Here is a 19,424-nt window from a genome sequence, read left to right as displayed (position 1 = left end):
ACAGTTTCTCCCCATATCTACTTCCTAATTATAGGTACTCTTTTTCTGAGGGTCCTCTGTATCCTTTGTTGAGCTAAAAGGGCATCTGATTCAGTCTGGGATCCTGCATCTGACAGAGCCACCATCCCAAGGACAACTGGAATGACTGCAGTACTTTTTGCCACAAGTGAATGTTACCACTTATACATTTAGATCACTGACAAGTAACGCAATATTTTTATTTTTACTCGCTTCTGAAAATTTGAATCTAAACCTTCTCTCGGCTTTCCCCTTGGCTTCAAGTTTTGCTTCTAGGGCTAGTAATCAAACCTGAGAAATAAAAATCTCTCTTACTAAGGCCATGGCTACACTAGAGAGTTGCAGCACTGGTGAGGAGGTTACAGTGCTGCAACTTAGGATGTGGCCACACTTGCAAAGCACGGCCAGCGCTGCAGCTCCCTGGTTTCAGCGCTGGCTGTACACCCGGTCGAGCCTCGGGTGTAGGGATTCCAGCGCTGGTGATCCAGCGCTGGTCAGCAAGTGTGGACGCCCACCAGCGCTTTTATTGACCTCCGGGGTATAAGGAGGTATCCCAGAATTCCTGTCCACAACAAACCGGAAGAAAGGGAGAGCTCGGAGTTCAGCCAAACTGCTTATTTAAAAAACAAACACAGCTCCTGTTTGCTGAGCGAGCGGAGGCAGGCAGGGGAATTACTTTGGAATGTTCACAGCTGTTTGCTTGAAGAGAGAAACAGCACTCTCACACGGCAGGGGGAAGTCCGTGATGAGCAGTTGCTGATCTGGTCTGATGGGTATTTAGCAGTACATAATTTGCATTTAGTGAATGAGAGAGGAGTGGGGGAAGGGAGTTAGAACTTTTAAAATGATTGAAGGTAGGCACTGTGTGTCTTCCAGTCCTTAGAACTTGCAAGGCAGGGAGCTGAGAACAGTGTCAACTCCAAAAATCCATTCTGTCTGTCTCCTCCACGCTCCCTGTCACACTCCACCCCACCCCCCTCTTTTGAAAAGCACGTTGCAGCCACTTGAATGCTGGGATAGCTGCCCACAATGCACCACTCCCAACAGCGCTGCAAGTGCTGCAAATGTGGCCACACTGCAGCGCTGGTAGCTGTCAGTGTGGCCACACTGCAGCGCTGGCCCTACACAGCTGTACGAACACAGCTGTAACTACCAGCGCTGCAAAACTGTAAGTGTAGACATGGCCTAAGTGTCCAAGGCAAACCTGTATAAAGTGGTGGGGGTTTTTTCAGGTTTTCAAAAATGGCAATATGAAAAAGAGTTAACTTTGTTCTCAAGTAGTGATGCTGATTTAAATTTTGGTTGAAAGTTTAGAAATACTGTCAAATGCAAATCAATTACAAACAAAAGTTAGCAGTCGTTTCTGGTATTACACCTATTCCTGAGTTCCCCTACCAGTTTTTGTGGTTTAGCAATCACATTTTCCTTGTGTGTGGGTTTTTTAAAATGTTTTTTCTGTCCTGTTCTCCCTTCACTTTCCACTGCTGTGTGAAAGAGCCACTCAGATAAGAGAACTGACTATAGGGAATACAATGAAACCAGTGATACACAGTTCTATGCTGAAAACATAAAATGAACTTGAAAAAAGTCTCTAGTTTCTTATAATTATAACTTTTTAAAAATTCAGACAGGTATGATTTATCAAGTTGACCATTCCCCTTTAAAATTGAGTATAACAGAAGGACATTGTTATGTAGGGATGAGGAGGAGGAAGAAATGTTAAAGGGATACTTTGGTCCAGTTTGTCCCCAAATTTAGTCTTTTAGAAAAAAGCTTATACAAAACTTAAAAGATCCCTAGAGACTTTCCCAAAATCTTCTAAAAATTGTAATCAAAATAATTTGTGCTGTAACAGGAGAATATTTGGGTAATGAATCATTGCATCATTGTGCTACAGTATAAGAACTTGAAAGTGAAATTGAATAGAAACAAACATGAAATTGGCTAGTCTGTTTTCATTGGCAAAGGTCAGAACAATGAAATATGTAGACAACATAAATAGAAAATAAAAGTTTTTTGAGTGCTTTCAGTTTCACTATTATAGTGCATAATGTAGTAAAGGAATTAAAATGTCTCAACATACCAATTACAATTTGAACTGTTGGTACGTAACTACTTTTTTACACCTATTGTGCACAAAGTTTTAAAATTAAAACATTTCAGGAAGTCTTTCACTAGCTTGCACATTTCAGTGGACTTTTCATGCCCTTTATGACCCATTCAGTGAAGATACATATTTGAGTGTTAAAAATCTTCCTCTGAAAGGATGTTTTGTTTCCTTAAATTCACACTTTTGAAAAGTAAATAGAGCTTGTTTTGAAATCCAACTGTTCCCTCCCTTCCCCCCCACCCCTTAAATGGAAAAAATGTCCCTGCCATTTAGTTAGGCAGTTGTCTACACAGTCAGCGTTGGTGAGGTCAGCAGCTAAACTGCCTGAAAACAAGCTTCCAGTACCAGCAGCAACCCTAAAGGAACCTCAAGGAGGGAAGAATGCATCTCTAAATCGTTACTAGCCAAGTCAGAAGGGCAGAGAGCACACTGCTGTTGGGGAGCATTTGGCTTTGGCAGGCATCAGAGCTGACAGTGAGATATCTAGCTTTCCCTTTTTTTTAGAGGTGTCAGCCTGGCCCGCCCACCACTAAGTGAAATATGTTTTCAATTAATATGTCATATTCCATGTTGTACATACAATAAAACTACAGCAACCAAAAAGGATCGCATTCATATTACCAGCACGTATACCAGTGGTCCCCAACCTTTTTGTGGCAAATAGCACGTTCATGTTTTCAGAAGAGTGTGGCAGGCGCCAACAATTTTACAAGGCTTATTTTGTATTTGTACATTAAATAATACCAAAAAAAATTAATATTACATAATATATGAATCAAGAGAGAAGCCGGAGAAAAGATGCAAGGACAGAGAACACTGGTGCCTACAGCTCTGGAGTACTCTGTCCCCAGCTGGCATGAAGCCCCAGATTCTCTTCTCTGCTGGGCACTTAGGTGGGCCCTGCACCTGCTGGGGACCAAGAACACCAGCGCCAGAGTTCTCTGTTCCCATCAGGCGTGGGGCCACAGCTTTTCTCCAGCTTAAGCCGCGGCCCCACACCTGCCAGAGACCGAGAACACCGGTTCCCGCAGCCTGCAGTCCGAGAGTTCTCTGTCCCTGGCAGGCATGGGGCCTCAGCTTCTCTCCCCTGCTGGGAACTAGGCAGGCCCCGCCCCTGCTGGGAACAGAGAACACTGCGCCCGCCGCCTGAGTTCTCTGTCCCCGGCAGGTCCCCTGCTGGGCACTAGGCGGGCACACATAAATGCCCAGGTGGGCGCCACATTGGGGACCACTGACTTATACATTAGATTCAAGAGTAGAGAGGCGAAAATCTTCAAAGTTAATTTGGATTAAGGAGAGTCCACATATGGAGTTATTCCTGAATAGCAGTTCTGGAGTAATTCCACATATAGACAGTCCCTTAAAAACTGCTTTTCTCTCTCTTCACCATTCCACTAGTTGAGATCTACTAAAACACTTTTATAACCCTAAATTCCTGCAGACAGGTCAACTTTTGTGAATGGGCCTCAACCCTAGATTTGGAATTCACTTACCCTGTTGGCCCAAGTGAGCTAGAATTTGTTGGCCTACAGCTTTTGTCAGCAGGAGGTTGCTTGAGTGTGATATCTTATGTTGTGATTTGGGGAATGTAATGGGGTCCACTAGGCCCAGAGGCTCCTGCTGGATGCCTCAGGGTCCTATCGTACCCCGTCCCAGAGAGGAGCAGAAGAGAAGTCCTCTACGCAGCCTAGAGTGGTTGTGGGGAAGCAGCCAGTCAGAGCCCAGCAGACTCACATGAAAGGAACTGCAGGGCGAGAGTTAGTCTGTTGCTGCCTGCGGCTGTGTTCCTGGCTGGCTGACTGAAGGAGCAGCAGGACCACAGACAGATCAGTTGCTGGCAGGGACTAGAGGAGTAAGAAGGAGCTCCTGGTTGCCTGCTGGGACTGAATAAGGACTGAGCCCAGTGAGGGCTGCAGGAAGACTGTGTGTCCAGGGAGCAAGCCCTGGGGGTATGGCCACATACCAGGCCTGGGATTATTTAAGGACTAGGTCTGGGGACGACTACAGAGATACCAACAGATGGGTACTGGGATAGGCACCTGTTAGACTGTATACCCTGGAAGAGGTCTGTTCTGTTTGACATACAGACTGTGTGAGAGAGTTGGCTTCGGGGCTGAGTTGTTGAAAATTCTCCTGAGAAACCACTGACAAAGGTCAGCACAAATTGAGAGTCTGCAGGCACACGTACTCAACCAGGAGGCACTCACGAGAGGTGGGTGCCATCCCATTGCAGGGAAACTTTGGGAGATTGGTTATAAATGTGTGGCTTTATAACTGATGTACGTGTTCCTATAGGCGTGAGCATCACAATTTATGAAACCCGAAACATTAATTCATGCTATGAATATGTAATATTTTGGTAAAGTATATAATTCTAAATTTAAAATGTAATTTTATATGTATATCTGGTACAGATGGATTTAGAAGGTGAATTTTTAAACTTTGTTTGCTCTACATTTTTGTTGTTTTTCTAAATATAAAAGTAATCATTTAAATTAATTTCTTATAGGTATGTTCACATACGATGAGTCTACAAAACTGTTTTGGTTTAACCCATCCTCTTTTGAAACTGAGGGTCAGTTTACACTGATTGGCATAGTACTGGGTCTGGCTATTTACAATAACTGTATACTGGATGTGCATTTTCCCATGGTTGTCTACAGGAAGCTAATGGGCAAAAAAGGAACTTTCCGTGATCTGGCAGATTCTCACCCTGTAAGTTCATTGTGTACCTTGAATTTATTACTACAGGTTGTGGAAAATGTGTGTTCATTTAATTAAGATTTGATTTCAACACAAGCTTACTGTCAGAATAGGTGAAAGTGAAATGCCCTGTTAGGTTAGTCGAAACATTATAGGGTTATTTGTTTGTTAAAATGTGTGGACTGGTACATGATGCTACCACTACATCTAATTTGGAGGAATATGCATTGGCTAGCAATAGTATGTGGGTCCTATTTCTGCCTCACTGCATGAATGTGGGCAAGTCACTTAACCTTCTGTGCCACAACAAACCAGTCTGTAAAATGAGAATATTATTGACCAATCTTTAGTAAAACGCTTTTTAAAAATTCTCATGGAAGTGCTATGGTGTAGTGACTCTATTAAGTGAAAGGCAGTTGTGGCAGGTGGAGATTATTCACAAATTCTTGAAGCAATTATGAGTTTTCTCACATGCTTTTTATTGTCTCACCTTAAAAACTAGAAAGAGAAAGTGGAGGGGGAGGGTTCTTTTGCTGAGGGCTGTAAAATAGCAATAAGCCACAATAAATGTGTGTGAGTTAACAGTTAAAGCACATCTCATGTATTTTGGTCCTGTGCCTTCCACCATCCAAAGAACACCAATAGCTTTCTAACATGCAACCTAGTGTGTTTTATTGCTGTTAGTATGATTTATTTAAATTAATTTGGGGTATTTTTTCCATTTTTATTTGTAAGAGCTATGCAGTAAATCCTTCCACTATCACAAATGGTTCAAAGAAAGAAAAGAGAAAGTGAATAGGATAAAGGTTATTATAAATGCCTTTTATTTTACTATATTAGAAAAAAAAACTTAATTTTTTATAGACTCCCTGGTCTGTTTAAATTGTTTTTCATGACAACAGTATGCCAACTCAGGCCACTCTTTCAGCTGTAGTTTGAGACCTAATAGCTACTTTAAAGTCATTTTTTATTGTAATAACAAAATTGAGCTGTTTCAGATTCCCAGTTTAGTTTTATTTTTAGTAACAAGTGAATTCAAACTTGTCAAGAGGCTACAAAATGTGGGGCAACCAATCTCATTTTTGTGGGAAGGGAACGAGTGGATTTAAAAGTTCAATTTACCTCTTAGCTCCATTCCTCTTCCACTGTTGTCTTACTCTCACCTCTACTTTAAAATCACCCTTCATAGACTCCATTAAACGGACCAAGTTATTTAAATGCTGATTGAGAGTCTTAAAACTGTATAAAATTCAAAGTAGTCAGGCCACACAAGATATTGTTGAGTACCACGGCCAGAATTCAGAGGGCAGGAGACCCAGATCTTGTTTAAAAGGTAGTGGTTCCTAAATCAGTGTTTACTAACATGGTACCTTTTGAAAGTGTTTGTGGGGCATAGGAGGAAGACAACTGGTGAGAGGATGAGGATTGCAGCTAAAACTTACAAGAAGTATATAAGGAAAGTTCACTATACTTTCTCTAATTAAAGAGCACTCTGACTTTCTCTGACCTTCAGTTTGTGTCCCTGAGCGGCTCATACCTCTGTCCCCTAGTGGGAGCCCTTAAACTGCTGCTGCCTGCACATCATCTGCTGCTTCTGGGCGGTATTACTAGGGGATTCCTCAGAAGTGTGGGGCTTATTACTGCTTGAGTACAGGGACTCAGAGGGCTCCCTAAAGCCCTTCAGACAACTTGCATTCATTTTTTAAAATTCCACCTATACTGCACAGTTACTGACCCTAACTTGTGCTTATTTTTCAAAGTGAGGGTCAAATATTTAGCAACACTTTAACTTCCTCCTCTTCACATTATGTGCACAAATATTTTCCTGGCACTTCTGGTGATTTTGTCCCAATAATAAACAATTGGGATTTGGTACAAAGTTGTGACCTCACCCAAAAGATATAGCTGACCAATCCAAGTATGTTTTTGGACAGTCAGTATCTAAAGCCGTACTCTGATTAACATTGGTTATATATAGTGGAACTTATATTTTACAACTCTATCATCAAATGTTTTTATTTTATTAGGTTCTTTATCAGAGTTTAAGAGACTTGTTACAGTATGAGGGAAGTGTGGAAGATGATATGATGATAACTTTCCAAATATCTCATACGGATCTCTTCGGCAATCCAATGATGCATGATTTAAAGGAAAATGGAGATAAAATCCCTATTACAAATGAAAACAGAAAGGTAATTCACATGGCATTCTAACGGTGGAATGATCTTTGTCATTACTATGTATCTCAGAATTTCAGGCATGTAACTAAAACATTAATTTCAGCTAGCGATAAAGAAATAGTTAAATTTAAAATTCTAATAGTCCAATTTGGTTAAGAAGCAGAAGAAAACACTTTTCTATAATTCTCTTGCATGTATGACTTTGAGAACACCAGTTAAAGATACATTTGCTGTAACATACATGTTTATGTATAACAAGTCAGAAATATTTGACTCCTTTTTAATGTTTGCTGTTTACACTACTCTACAGCCAAAATGCTTCTGAAATAAATGTAGTCCAACTTTACAAATTCTGGGTCACTGAGAACAAAAATGATGCTTAAAATTGTTGATTGGCTCTAGTTTTCAAGATATACTATTAGGTCAGTATATACGACCCTTGACTTGGGAATGGCGGAGGATAAGTGAGTTATAAAGGGAAAGGATCTCAGTTTAAACCAGAAATTACTAAAATACATCTTTGACTGGATCTATGAATAAATCTATGACTGGGTTTGGACAGTACTTGCCTTTGAGGCAAAACAATGAATGATGCAATCTGAAGCTGGTATTGCGTCATACATTATATGAATTGCATCATGTTATTCCTAGAAGTCATGGATGATGCAATCATAACGAAGCTTACATCACTCTGCTGAACAAATTGCCCTATATCAGCTCTAGAAATCATACAGTGTCATGCTCTCTTATTTGTCAGTGTTTGATTTTGCAAAGGGACACATTTCTGTTTAGCCAAAGTGAGCAGAGATGCCTCGTACTTGTGTGAACAGTGCAGATAATTTCTGCTATGTTTGTGGTGAAGTGACTTTTGCATCACAAAAGCTCAGTCTAATCACTATGGTTAAGAAAGCCTATCACCTTTCTTTTGGCTGCAAAATTGGAGATCAGGACAAGAGGTGGGCCCCACACATATGCTGCAACACTTGTGCAACAAATCTTCGCCAGTGGTTGAACAGGAAAAGGAAATCTATGCCTTTTGCAGTGCCAATGATTTGGAGACAGCCAACAGATCGTACCAGCAATTGTTATTTCTGCATGGTGCCTCCAGTTGGGAAAGGTGTGTCAAAGAAGGAAAAGTGGACTGTGCATTATCCAAACATTCCATCAGCTATACGCCCAGTATCCCACGGAGAAGGACTGCCGGTTCCTGATGCACCAGAATCATTCTCCCTTGAGTCAGACGAGGAAGAGGATGAAACTTCTGGTCCTGAACCATCAGTGTCACAGGACCCACATTTTCTCCCATCCTCCTCCTCTGAACCACACATCCTAACACAAGGTGAACTGAATGACCTTGTCAGGGATTTGGAACTACCCAAGAGTAAGGCAGAGCTGTTGGGCTCCAGACTACAGCAGTGGAATCTCCTGGCAGGCTATCAGGGCAAATGGAGCCCATCAATGCTTGCAGACTATTGCTGGACAGTGACAAGAGATGCTCCATTTAATGAATACAAGAGACAAGTCAAGAAGCGCCGAGTAGACACTGAATAGGACTAAACTATGTACATCATAGTTTTTTGCCTTTTGTTTCATAATAAATTTTATTGATATAACCCTTTTGCTGATTTTTAAAGTGTTACATAAACAGGACAGGTGAAATATTATCATGTAAAGCAACCATAAACACATGAAAAGACCTACGTTTACAATTTATGATTAAAACTCTACTGTCTACACAATATACATAGACATAAAATGTAAAAACTTAAATATCTTAGAAACAGCAGCCAATCAGTTGTTTTAATTGTCATATTTGAATTCAGCACATCAAAATACATAATAAATATCACATTTTATCTCTGAAGCCGACGACGTCTCAAAAATTGTAGACCAGTGTTACAAGCAACTGTTAACAGAATCCTGAATAGATATTTAAGCTATGTATATGCAGATTGCTGAGTAAACTGGCTATAAAACTAGTAAATTGAAATGTGCATACCAGACTTCACATTGTCTGTCTCCCCAAACACATTTTGGACTCAGCATCGGAGCATAATCTTATAGGAAAATGTGACAGACCAAAAGATCATCTACTGTCTCCTTTAGTTGTAACTTGCTGCTGAATGGGCTTAGGTTTAATACAAATATAGACTACACAAAATTTTGATACATGTAGAAGTAAGCTTTTGTGTAGAAGCAGCAAAGAATCCTGTGGCACCTTATAGACTAACAGACCTTTTGGGAGCATGAGCTTTCATGGGTGAATACCCACTTCGTCAGATTCGCCCACGAAAGCTCATGCTCCAAAACGTCTGTTAGTCTATAAGGTGCCACAGGACTCTTTGCTGCTTTTACAGATCCAGACTAACACGGCTACCTCTCTGATACTTTTGTGTAGAAGTAAGCTTTTGTGTTAGATTTTGAATCCTACCATTGTTTGTGATGGCATAAACTTTATTTACTGCTTGCTGTGTCCTACCAGATTCCTCCAGATTGGTGGATGTTTGTGTAGGAGAAAGAGAGAATTTTTTCTTGCCCATAAACTTGGTTTCTCAAATGAAGTTGTCCACCAACTGGAAGGAATCCACCGACTATTTTGTGTGTGCATGTGGATAATTTCTGTTTAAAAATTTCAGTACATGTGAAGTTGACAGAAGTGTCCAGTCATAGCTCAGCTGCCTCTGAAATTGGGGAGAGGGATAGGTCAGTGGTTTGAGCATTGGCCTGCTAAAATCAGGGTTGTGAGTTCAAGCCTTGAGGGGGCCATTTAGGGATCTGGGGCAAAAATGTGTCTGGGGATTGACCTGCTTTGAGCAGCGGGTTGGACTAGATGACCTCCTGAGGTCCCTTCCAACCCTGATATTCTATGATTGATTGTAGGTGGGCAAAGTCCAGTGGTACACTCTGGCTTGGTTCCAGTTATGAGAAAGCAAATTTAGACAAATGCCATGAAGTACTTGCTTTCCCTAATTAAAACTTTAGACCAAAATGTCTTGTTTGGGTGTATCTGGCTTTTTGAAGGGTTGGGTTTGGCTTTTAACTATTAAATAAGTTTTGGGGTTGTTTTCTTACAGGAATTTGTCAATCTGTATGCAGACTACATTCTCAACAAATCAGTAGAAAAGCAGTTCAAAGCCTTTCGGAGAGGATTCCATATGGTGACCAATGAGTCTCCACTGAAATATTTATTTAGACCAGAGGAAATTGAATTACTTATTTGTGGAAGTAGGGTAAGAAATCTGGAATGTGCAACAAAATAAATTGCTGGTTTTCTTATCCCAAAGATACAATTATGGGTGGTGATAAAATGTCTTACATTTACAGAATCTAGACTTTCAAGCACTAGAAGAAACTACAGAATATGATGGTGGCTATAGCAGAGACTCTCTTATTATTAGGTAAGTTCTTTAACTTTTCAAGGGATATACAAGAAAACTGTATTTTACCAAATTTATGATGAAGAGGCAGCATCTGTGAGGTTTGTGGTTTTGAAGTACAACTGAAGTCCAGCAAGAGCTAAATATCATCATTTATTATTGGTACTGCATTATCTATCATTTTCACTATGAGTATTTGAATAAAGTCAGCAAATAAGATGCTTAATATGCAGTTATAGAATAAACTCTTTAAACAAATGAAAAGTTATCAAAAGCTGTTGAAGAAACTGAAGGGTAAAAATGATGGTTACTTTGCACTTGCTCTTTTTTACTTGTGTGCTTTCTTGTTGAGAGATGGAAGGGACTCATTAGGTAACCCCCAACTGGGCAGGATTATTTCTTACACTATGCTACCTATTACTTGCTTAGTTTAGTAAAATACGTCTCTAAGAAATGACCTGGATTACTCCCACATACGGTAAAGGAAATTCCACATCTTGTTGCTTGCAGAATTTCCAATTAATCCTTCTCTTAGTGTGAGAGAATCTGTAGGAGCCATGCTGATAAAGTTCCCCTGTAATTTACTACCCAACCCTTCAAGGGAGAAGTTCCTTAGTACACAGTAGGGGAAGCAGGTAGATTAATGTTCAGAGTCCTTTGGGGTTGCCCTTAGGGGATGTGTGTTCAACTACATCCTTCTCACTCACAGAGCCCATGTTGCACAGAAGGTTTCCTGTGGGGTCAAAAGTGGAATAATGCTATGGAGGGTTTTCCTATCCTTCTCTGGGAGAAGATGGTATAGTTCTTGTCATCTTTGGCTGTCTGCTTCTCCTCCAGGCCATGGTTGTCTTTCTCTTCTAATCCCTCTTCAGTCTGTCTACATCATTCTTGTATTGAGGTTCCCAGTTCTGAATGAAATAGTCTGTGTGTAGTCTCTCTTATAAGTCTAGAATATATTCAAATGATCTTCAGGACCATGAAAAAAGAGATGGCAATGATTTTTGCTCAATGATGAATTATCCTAATAGGATTTTGTGATGGGTGGAAGTGTCATAATTTGTTCTGATGGGCCATTAGTGAGTACATTCATTATCACATATTATCGAAACAAAAGGCCTCCAAACCATGCCATATGTCAAGAATAAGGATGTGCAAAATATTGTATTTACCATAGTTACGATTATAGACAAATGTAGGGGCTACAAAAACTCCTGCTCTGATTATTTTACATGTAATCAGACTGACACTTTTTTGATGAATTACTGTTTTTATTCCTCTAATATTGTAGAAGCCACCTTTTCTGATCTTTATTTTCACCTCCGTTTTGATCTTAACTCACAGTTGGTAATTGACACGTGACTTGAACTATTTAGTCAAACTAATATTGATATGTTTGGTAATACAATACGAGGAAGAGAGAAACAAGATTATCAGAGAATAGACAATGCATTGCAATAAGGATAATTGAAAAATATAGAAAATATGAACAGTATAGAAAACAAATGGACAGCATCTGCAAATTATTTGCTAATTTTAGAGTAGTCTGAAACAGTTTTAAAAAGTTAACACTTTAACCTTCAAGGATTTTGAAATACTTCAGATGTAGCTTCAAAACTTCAGTGGTTAGCAGATGTTTGAATGCAATTTTGTTCAACTTCTGTATGCTCGGTTTGTATGCTGATGTGTTAAGAGGATCAAATATGGTTCCATATTTGATAATGTGTCAATTAACAGCTGCAAATTGCATAATTCTGGCAGTTGGGAAAGTTACATACAATTAGGGAGAGGTCTTGTTTGTCTCAAATATTCTTAACAATATTTTTCTCTTGCTTTCTCAACTTTTTGTTTTTAATTTCCCCTCAATAGGGAATTCTGGGAAATAGTCCATTCATTTACAGATGAGCAGAAAAGACTATTTTTGCAGTTTACAACAGGCACGGACAGAGCACCTGTGGGAGGGCTTGGAAAATTAAAAATGATTATAGCCAAAAATGGCCCAGACACAGAGAGGTAAAATATTGACCTTCCGTTTGGTAAAAATTTTATTTTGACTTACTAAAAATTAAGATGAATTCTGCAAAGTGAAAATACCCGCAGTCAAACCTTAACATTGAGGATTTTTAATAGCATTTTCATAATATTTTATAACACTGTGACCTCAGGGTTACATGAAAACAACTGGTATAAATTGTAAAGCAAAACTGGAATATTGTTCTTGCATATGTAAGCAGATGAAATAGCAGGGTGTTTCTCAAAGATGATGATGCTTATGTGCATGCACTGTGCATTCTGATGACTGAATTCTTCCTTTTCTGTTTCTCCTCAGATTGCCTACATCTCACACATGCTTTAATGTCCTTTTGCTTCCGGAATACTCAAACAAAGAAAAGCTTAAAGAGAGATTGTTGAAGGCCATCACATATGCCAAAGGATTTGGCATGCTGTAATAAATAAATAAATATAACAAAAGGGATTAAAATTGGTGGTGGTGATGTCCCTGTCCAAAAAAGGCCATAAGATAGTGAGCTATAGTAGTCACCTGTGTTTGTGCCTCCCTTCTTTACTGGGGACACTGGGCTGGAACAGCAGATTTCAGCTGCTTATATGAACAAATTCTTTATTTTTTCTTTTAGCGTGAAAGTATTACATATTCTTTCACTTGTATGTACAGAGAGGTTTTCCTGAATATTTATTTTAAGGGTTAAATCACTTTTGCTTGTGTTTATTACTGCTTGAAGTTGAGCCTTTTTGAGTATTTACAAGAAAACAAAGTGTACTCTCCCAAGGAAAATATTGCCATCATTTGTAGACCATGTAACCTTCAAGTATGTGCTATATTTTTGTCCCTGTATCTAATCAAATCAGGAACTGTACTTTTTTGAAGAGTTTGCTTTTGAAACTTGAAGTCTTGGAAAACAGTGTGATGCAATTACTGCTGTTCTAGCCCCCAAAGAGTTTCTGTTCAAAATCTTAATCAATAAAGATGGAAGGGAGAACTTGGAATGTTAAAATGCAGCCTTGAGAACTTTACTTTAGCCACAGCACAACAATTAAAACTCATTTCACTATGTGTTGTCTTCACATGTCTTGTAATATATTGTCTTTTAATTAGCAAAACATATTTCTTAGTCTATGAAAGGGTAGGCTTTTTAGTTACGTTGTTTAAAAAAAAAAAAGTTTACTGGGGAAAGTGCATTTTCAGCCAAACAGCTTTAGACTAGAGAGTGAAGTTTGTTTGAAAAAAGGATAGGAAGTTGCTATATTATAAACAAAAAGCATGTGGAAGTGCACTTAAAATTTTTGAAGTTTTACTATTAATTGCCTATTACATTGACATTTTAAATAGACAATCCAAAGTCTTCCCTACATGTTATGTCATCATCCTTATTTAGTGAACTGTTGTTCCCTTATCAAGGCACATGATCAGTGTTGCAATGTAATCAAAAGCGATGGCTACTGTACGGAATATTTTTCATCTGACAATAGACAGAAATTGAAAATGAGTAAAACTTTTAAGGCTTACTTTATATTGTTTATTCCCAACTATTTAATATTCTGTTAGAAAGGAAATACTAAGGTTACTTTCATCCGCTACATAAAATATACAATAGGATTTGAATTTAAATCTACAAATCATATCAGAAGTAAATTCTTTACCTTTCGTAATCTGTACATGTAATGTTAACTTCTCCTGTTGCAATGTAAAATAAAGGGATTACGCATTTTTAACTAAGACGACATAATTGGCATATGTCGTTTCACTGCAAGCAGCAGCTGATGTGCAGAGCTGAGCTTGTGCCTTGACAATTGCTATAACTGACTCCTACAGATCAAATCCATTTGATGATTTGTGTGAAATTGGCATTGAAAGGCATAGTTTTGAAATCATTGGAGGGAGAAAAGATGTCTTTTCAGGATTATTTTAATAAATTCTTTCTAGTAATAGAAACAGACAAATGTTATGTACCTATAATGCTGAATAAAACAGTGACGTTTTTCACCATGGTTCAGTGAAAAAGAAGACAGTGATTTCCTTATTTTTATAAGTTAACATGGAGCATCATTAAACTATTTATTTTGAAACCTTTAAAATATATTATATGCCGAGGATGAGACAAACGTTAAGCTCTCCAGAAATGACATAACACAGTGTTGCCAACCCTAAGTGTTCAAAAATCATGAGTCAGGCCCCAAACCATCAAGATTGCTTTAAAAATTGATTTTTTTTAATGAGATTTGAAAAAATTGATTCTTTTTATCTGGTTTTGAGCCTTTAGGGTGTACTTAGAATACATTTTCAAGGTTTTCTCTACCACCATGTGGGCTGGAAACTGTTTTTGTTTAAATAAAAGCTGAGATTCTCACCTAATCACATCTGCAGAAGCCAGGGCTTTTAAAAAAAAAATCAACTATTGCAAATCTCTCACTACAACACTGCCTTACTGAATTATTTGGGCACCTCGCCATCTTCCTGTGCTTTAGATGGTGAGCATAGACACTGTTCATGATTGCCTTGCTGCAGTTTGTGAGTATGAAAAGTTCTTGATACCACATGTTTGTTCTAGAGCTGTTCAAATCATATCCCTTTAATGTGATTTGTCCAGGAAATGTTCTGAATGATATTTATGTCCGTTTCTCTCGGTGTAAGATTTGTGGTGATGGTTATTTTTATATAGCTCCAAAAGTGCTAGGCATTTCACAGTCAGGTAAATATACACAGTTCTTGCTCTGAATTGATTACATTCTAAATGGATGAGAACTTTATACTACAGAAGAAAAAGTAACATTAAAATAATGTATAATTGTACTAGCTTTCAAAAAGCATGAATTGCTTTTGAGGGGGCATTATCAGATACATATGAACTTCATAGAATTACTAGACTTCTCATTTAAAGATACCATGTTAAAGATACCACCTATACCGGATCATTCGGCCTGAGTTTTCTCTCTTAGCACAGCACTGATGGAATTCTCTAGATATAAAGGCTTTTTTACCCTTGAGGAGTAGAAGTAGCGGTAGTAAGCCAGAACCCTTACTGGCAGCTGCCCACTGTAAATACTTCCCTAAAATGTTCCATTCAGTTTCATTTACTGACCTTATCAAGAAGAAAGCATTTCCCTCGGAGGACTGACTTTTCTGTCTTCAGCTATTCAGGATTTCAAGAACACTGACTGAATATCCTTCACCATTACTTAACTCCCAGGCTGGTCTGGTACAGTAAAGACCTACAAAATTTAGCTTGGGAACTTGGGTACACGTGTGCAGCACTTTGATGCCTGTTCCTAGGTATTTTAGCGCACACCTTTTTCTTTTTTTTTTCCCCCCAAGGTGAAGGTGTGGGGGGCATTTTGGAATCTCTTCTTTTTTTGCCAGCACCTTGGTGTTGTTACTAGATTCACAGAGCTCTACCATTGCCATTGTCCTTGGCACACTGACACCATAATATCCTAGGCACTCGAACATCTTACAGTGATACACCTGTCCTGGTTCAGTGCCTTGTTTGGTGCTCATCAGTTATTTGGTTCAACATCCAGCACTTCCTTCAGTGCCCAGGTATCTATGGGCCATTGATTTCAGGCATGGGATTGAGAGAGGAAAGAAGGTTGCTCAGGTGCTTCAAACATTTGCCAAGTGGGCACTCAACATTTGGGAACATAGAGCCCTAACTGTGACGGGTTTTTACCAGCATGCACAGGTAGGGACACACCCAGCTGCAGTTACATACGGATGCTGTGCTTAGCTGTGGATGGAAAGGCCTCTGGGGTATAATATAAACCCAAAATTTATACTATCTTGCACCGCACAGCTTAAGCTCATGAAGTTCACCCCCTTCCCTCAATGTGGAGAGAAAATATACAATAGCTTTCTGCCATGAGTTATGATTTTCACACACTGGTTTAAACAAAGCAAAAACAAGTTATTAACTACAAAAGATTGGTTTTAAGTGATTGTAAGGGATAGCAAACATCAGAGCAGATTACCTAGCAAATGAACAAAACTTGCAAACTAAGCTTAATATACTAAAGAGGTTGGATATGAATAGCAAATTCTCACACTAAATGATTATAAAGCATACTTTTAAGGGGCAAGCTGCACTGGCTTGCAGCTTAGAAAAACCAGTTCCATTCACAGGCTAAAAATCCCTTTAACCTGGATCCAGGAGACACACACACACACACACACACCCCAGTTCAATCTTTGTTCCTCAGGTGTTTCCAGGAGTCTTCTTGGGTGGGGGAGTCAGTGAGGAACCATGAGGAGGTCATTCCCCTGCCTTTTATAGCTTTTGTGTATGACAGGAACCATTTATCTCAAAGCTTGGTTCCCACACCAGTCAATGGAAAAACACTGGTATTCCAAGATGGAATCCAGTACCAGGTGACCTGATCACATGTCCCTGGCTACAGCAGAGGAGTGGAGCCTGTTTGTAGCATCCTCAGGAAGGCCCCCAGGGGAGCAATAAACTGCTTCTATGGGCTGTTGTTCTCCCTAATGGTTCATTAATTTGAATGAGACTTTCTCAGTGTAAATGGCTGGCTGGGAATCTTTTGTCTAGTGGGTGTTCCCCATATGTAAACACATTTGTAACAGATACATAATCAATATTCACAACTTCAGATACAAAAATGATACATGCATACAAATAGGATAATCATATTCAGTAAATCATACCCTTTCCAATGATACATAATGTATATTGCATAAAATAATTGTCATACAATAAAATCTATGAAGAATATGGGGGACAGTATCACACTGACCTTTACCTCATCACATATACAGAAGGCAGGCACCAAGAGGGCTAGCAGCTCCCTGAAGTACTCCTAACTCAAAGCAGCTCGTATTGAAGTTTCCTGACTGCTTCAAAGCAGTGAATACAAAGGAGGAGAGAGATGATACCCATTCCCCATATCACTCTATAGTAAGTGACATGCAGTCATTCCTAGTCCTCTGCAAGGACACCATGAAGCCCTTAGTATCAACTTTGAGTCATTCGTCTTCTATGAGGTCAGCAGGGCTATGATATCAGTGCAGCAAGTTTACACATTCTGAGTCAGCGCTTCCAACACAAGAAAAGCTTTGGCTTCACTCAGTGCCTCAATACTCAGGCCTCTGACACTGCTAATTTTGGTACTTGCAAATATAGAGTATTTGGGGATTCCATAGCTTTGCCAGCTTGCCATTATCAGCGTTGTTCTTCGAGTGCTTGCTCATATCAATTCCAATTAGGTGTGTGCATGCCACGTGCACGCTCGTCGGAAGATTTTTACCCTAGCAACACTCGCTGGGTCGGCCGGGCGCCCCCTGGAGTGGCGCAGTTATGGCGCCGGATAGATACTCCTGCTGACCCAATGGCCCTTCAGTTCCCTCTTACCGCCCATGACGGTTGTTGGAACTGTGGAGCGCGGCTTTGCTGATCTCCACATCCCTAGCTACTCGTAGTTCTTTACTGTTACTGTGTCTGTAGTTCGAGTTCTTGTAGTTATAGTTAGTATTAGTTCTTGTCTTTATAGTTAGTGTATATAGTTTAAGGGGGGATTGGGGATTAGGCCCTTTCCTCCACCCCGGTGTGGGCCTATGCCCAAGGCACCGGGATTCAAACCGTGCTTGGCATGTCAAAAGCCGATGCCAATAGGGGATCCCCACAACTCCTGCCTCAAGTGCCTAGTGAAATCCCACCTTGCTGATAAGTGCCGCATCTGCAAGTCCTTTAAACCAAGGACGAAGAAGGAGCGAGACTTTAGATTGAAACAGCTCCTCATGTAGTCGGCACTTAGTCCTGCAGCGTCGGCACTGAGCGCCCAACAGACTACTTCGGTAAGGAGCGCCCCTTCGGCACCGGACCGCTCCAGTACCAAGGAGGAGTCCCAGCACCAACCCCTACCGGCACCGACGTGCTCGGCACCACTCCCTGTCCCCGAGACCTGGGAAGCAACATAGTGCCTCAACTTCAGCTCCACGGAAGGAGCGCTCTTCCAAGACGGTTCGTCCGGCACCGTCATCTGCCGCGACACCGTCAACTGTGACACCGCAGATTGCGGCTCCGCCAAGCTCGGCACCGTCGATTCTGATCCCACAAAGGCTGTTGAGTTCGGTGCCCGACAGCTCCCCAGCTCATGCTGTGGTTGAGCTTGCCCTCCCTTCTACGCCAGAGACCTTCTCCATGGCAAGGAAGCTCATCGCAGTGATGGAGTCAACATGGCCTCAACCCCTGGCACCGCCGGTGTGGGTCATACAATCCATCGGCAAGCCAGCCATGGTAGACTCATAGACTCTAGGACTGGAAGGGACCTCGAGAGGTCATCGAGTCCAGTCCCCTGCCCTCATGGCAGGACCAAATACTGTCTAGACCATCCCTAATAGACATTTATCTAACCTACTCTTAAATATCTCCAGAGATGGAGATTCCACAACTTCCCTAGGCAATCTATTCCAGTGTTTAACTACCCTGATAGTTAGGAACTTTTTCCTAATGTCCAACCTAAATCTCCCTTGCTGCAGTTTAAGCCCATTGCTTCTTGTTCTATCATTGGAGGCTAAGGTGAACAAGTTTTCTCCCTCCTCCTGATGACACCCTTTTAGATACCTGAAAACTGCTATCATGTCCCCTCTCAGTCTTCTCTTTTCCAAACTAAACAAACCCAATTCCTTCAGCCTTCCTTCATAGGTCATGTTCTCAAGACCTTTAATCATTCTTGTTGCTCTTCTCTGGACCCTCTCCAATTTCTCCACATCTTTCTTGAAATGCGGTGCCCAGAACTGGACACAATACTCCAGTTGAGGCCTAACCAGCGCAGAGTAAAGCGGAAGAATGACTTCTCGTGTCTTGTTTACAACACACCTGTTAATGCATCCTTCTGTTGGTTCACCAGAAAGACGTTGTTCTGGATTCCAGTCTCACAGACGCTCTCGATTGCGCCGTTCCCACTCCCGGCACCGCTCGCAGTCCCGGCACCACTCTCCATCGCGGTACCGGTCACACTCACAGCACTGTTCGACATCTCGTTCGCCAGACAGATACTCCTAGTACCGAT

The 19,424-nt window shown here is 40.4% G+C and overlaps 1 protein-coding gene across 9 annotated transcripts in view; it reads left to right on the top strand.

Annotated features, from left to right (window-relative positions):
- Positions 1 to 14,409, top strand: part of UBE3A (ubiquitin protein ligase E3A) — an 88,578-nt gene extending 74,169 nt beyond the window's left edge. For 8 of the 9 annotated variants that reach the window (XM_030571017.1, XM_030570984.1, XM_030570966.1 and 5 more), the window contains 6 exons: positions 4,638 to 4,843; positions 6,859 to 7,023; positions 10,086 to 10,241; positions 10,336 to 10,409; positions 12,255 to 12,398; positions 12,715 to 14,409. In XM_030571017.1, coding sequence (XP_030426877.1) covers positions 4,638 to 4,843; positions 6,859 to 7,023; positions 10,086 to 10,241; positions 10,336 to 10,409; positions 12,255 to 12,398; positions 12,715 to 12,835 — 866 coding nt within the window. In that variant the 3' untranslated portion in view covers positions 12,836 to 14,409. The remainder of the gene's footprint in view (positions 1 to 4,637; positions 4,844 to 6,858; positions 7,024 to 10,085; positions 10,242 to 10,335; positions 10,410 to 12,254; positions 12,399 to 12,714) is intronic. The other variant, XM_030571027.1, reaches the window with a different exon arrangement.
- Positions 14,410 to 19,424: the final 5,015 nt, after the last annotated feature.

Source organism: Gopherus evgoodei, chromosome 1 (assembly GCF_007399415.2).
Source record: "Gopherus evgoodei ecotype Sinaloan lineage chromosome 1, rGopEvg1_v1.p, whole genome shotgun sequence".
In the NCBI taxonomy this organism is placed as follows: domain Eukaryota; kingdom Metazoa; phylum Chordata; order Testudines; family Testudinidae; genus Gopherus; species Gopherus evgoodei.
The sequence above is the reverse complement of the archived record's forward strand: the minus strand, read 5'-3'. Positions and strand labels throughout refer to the sequence as shown.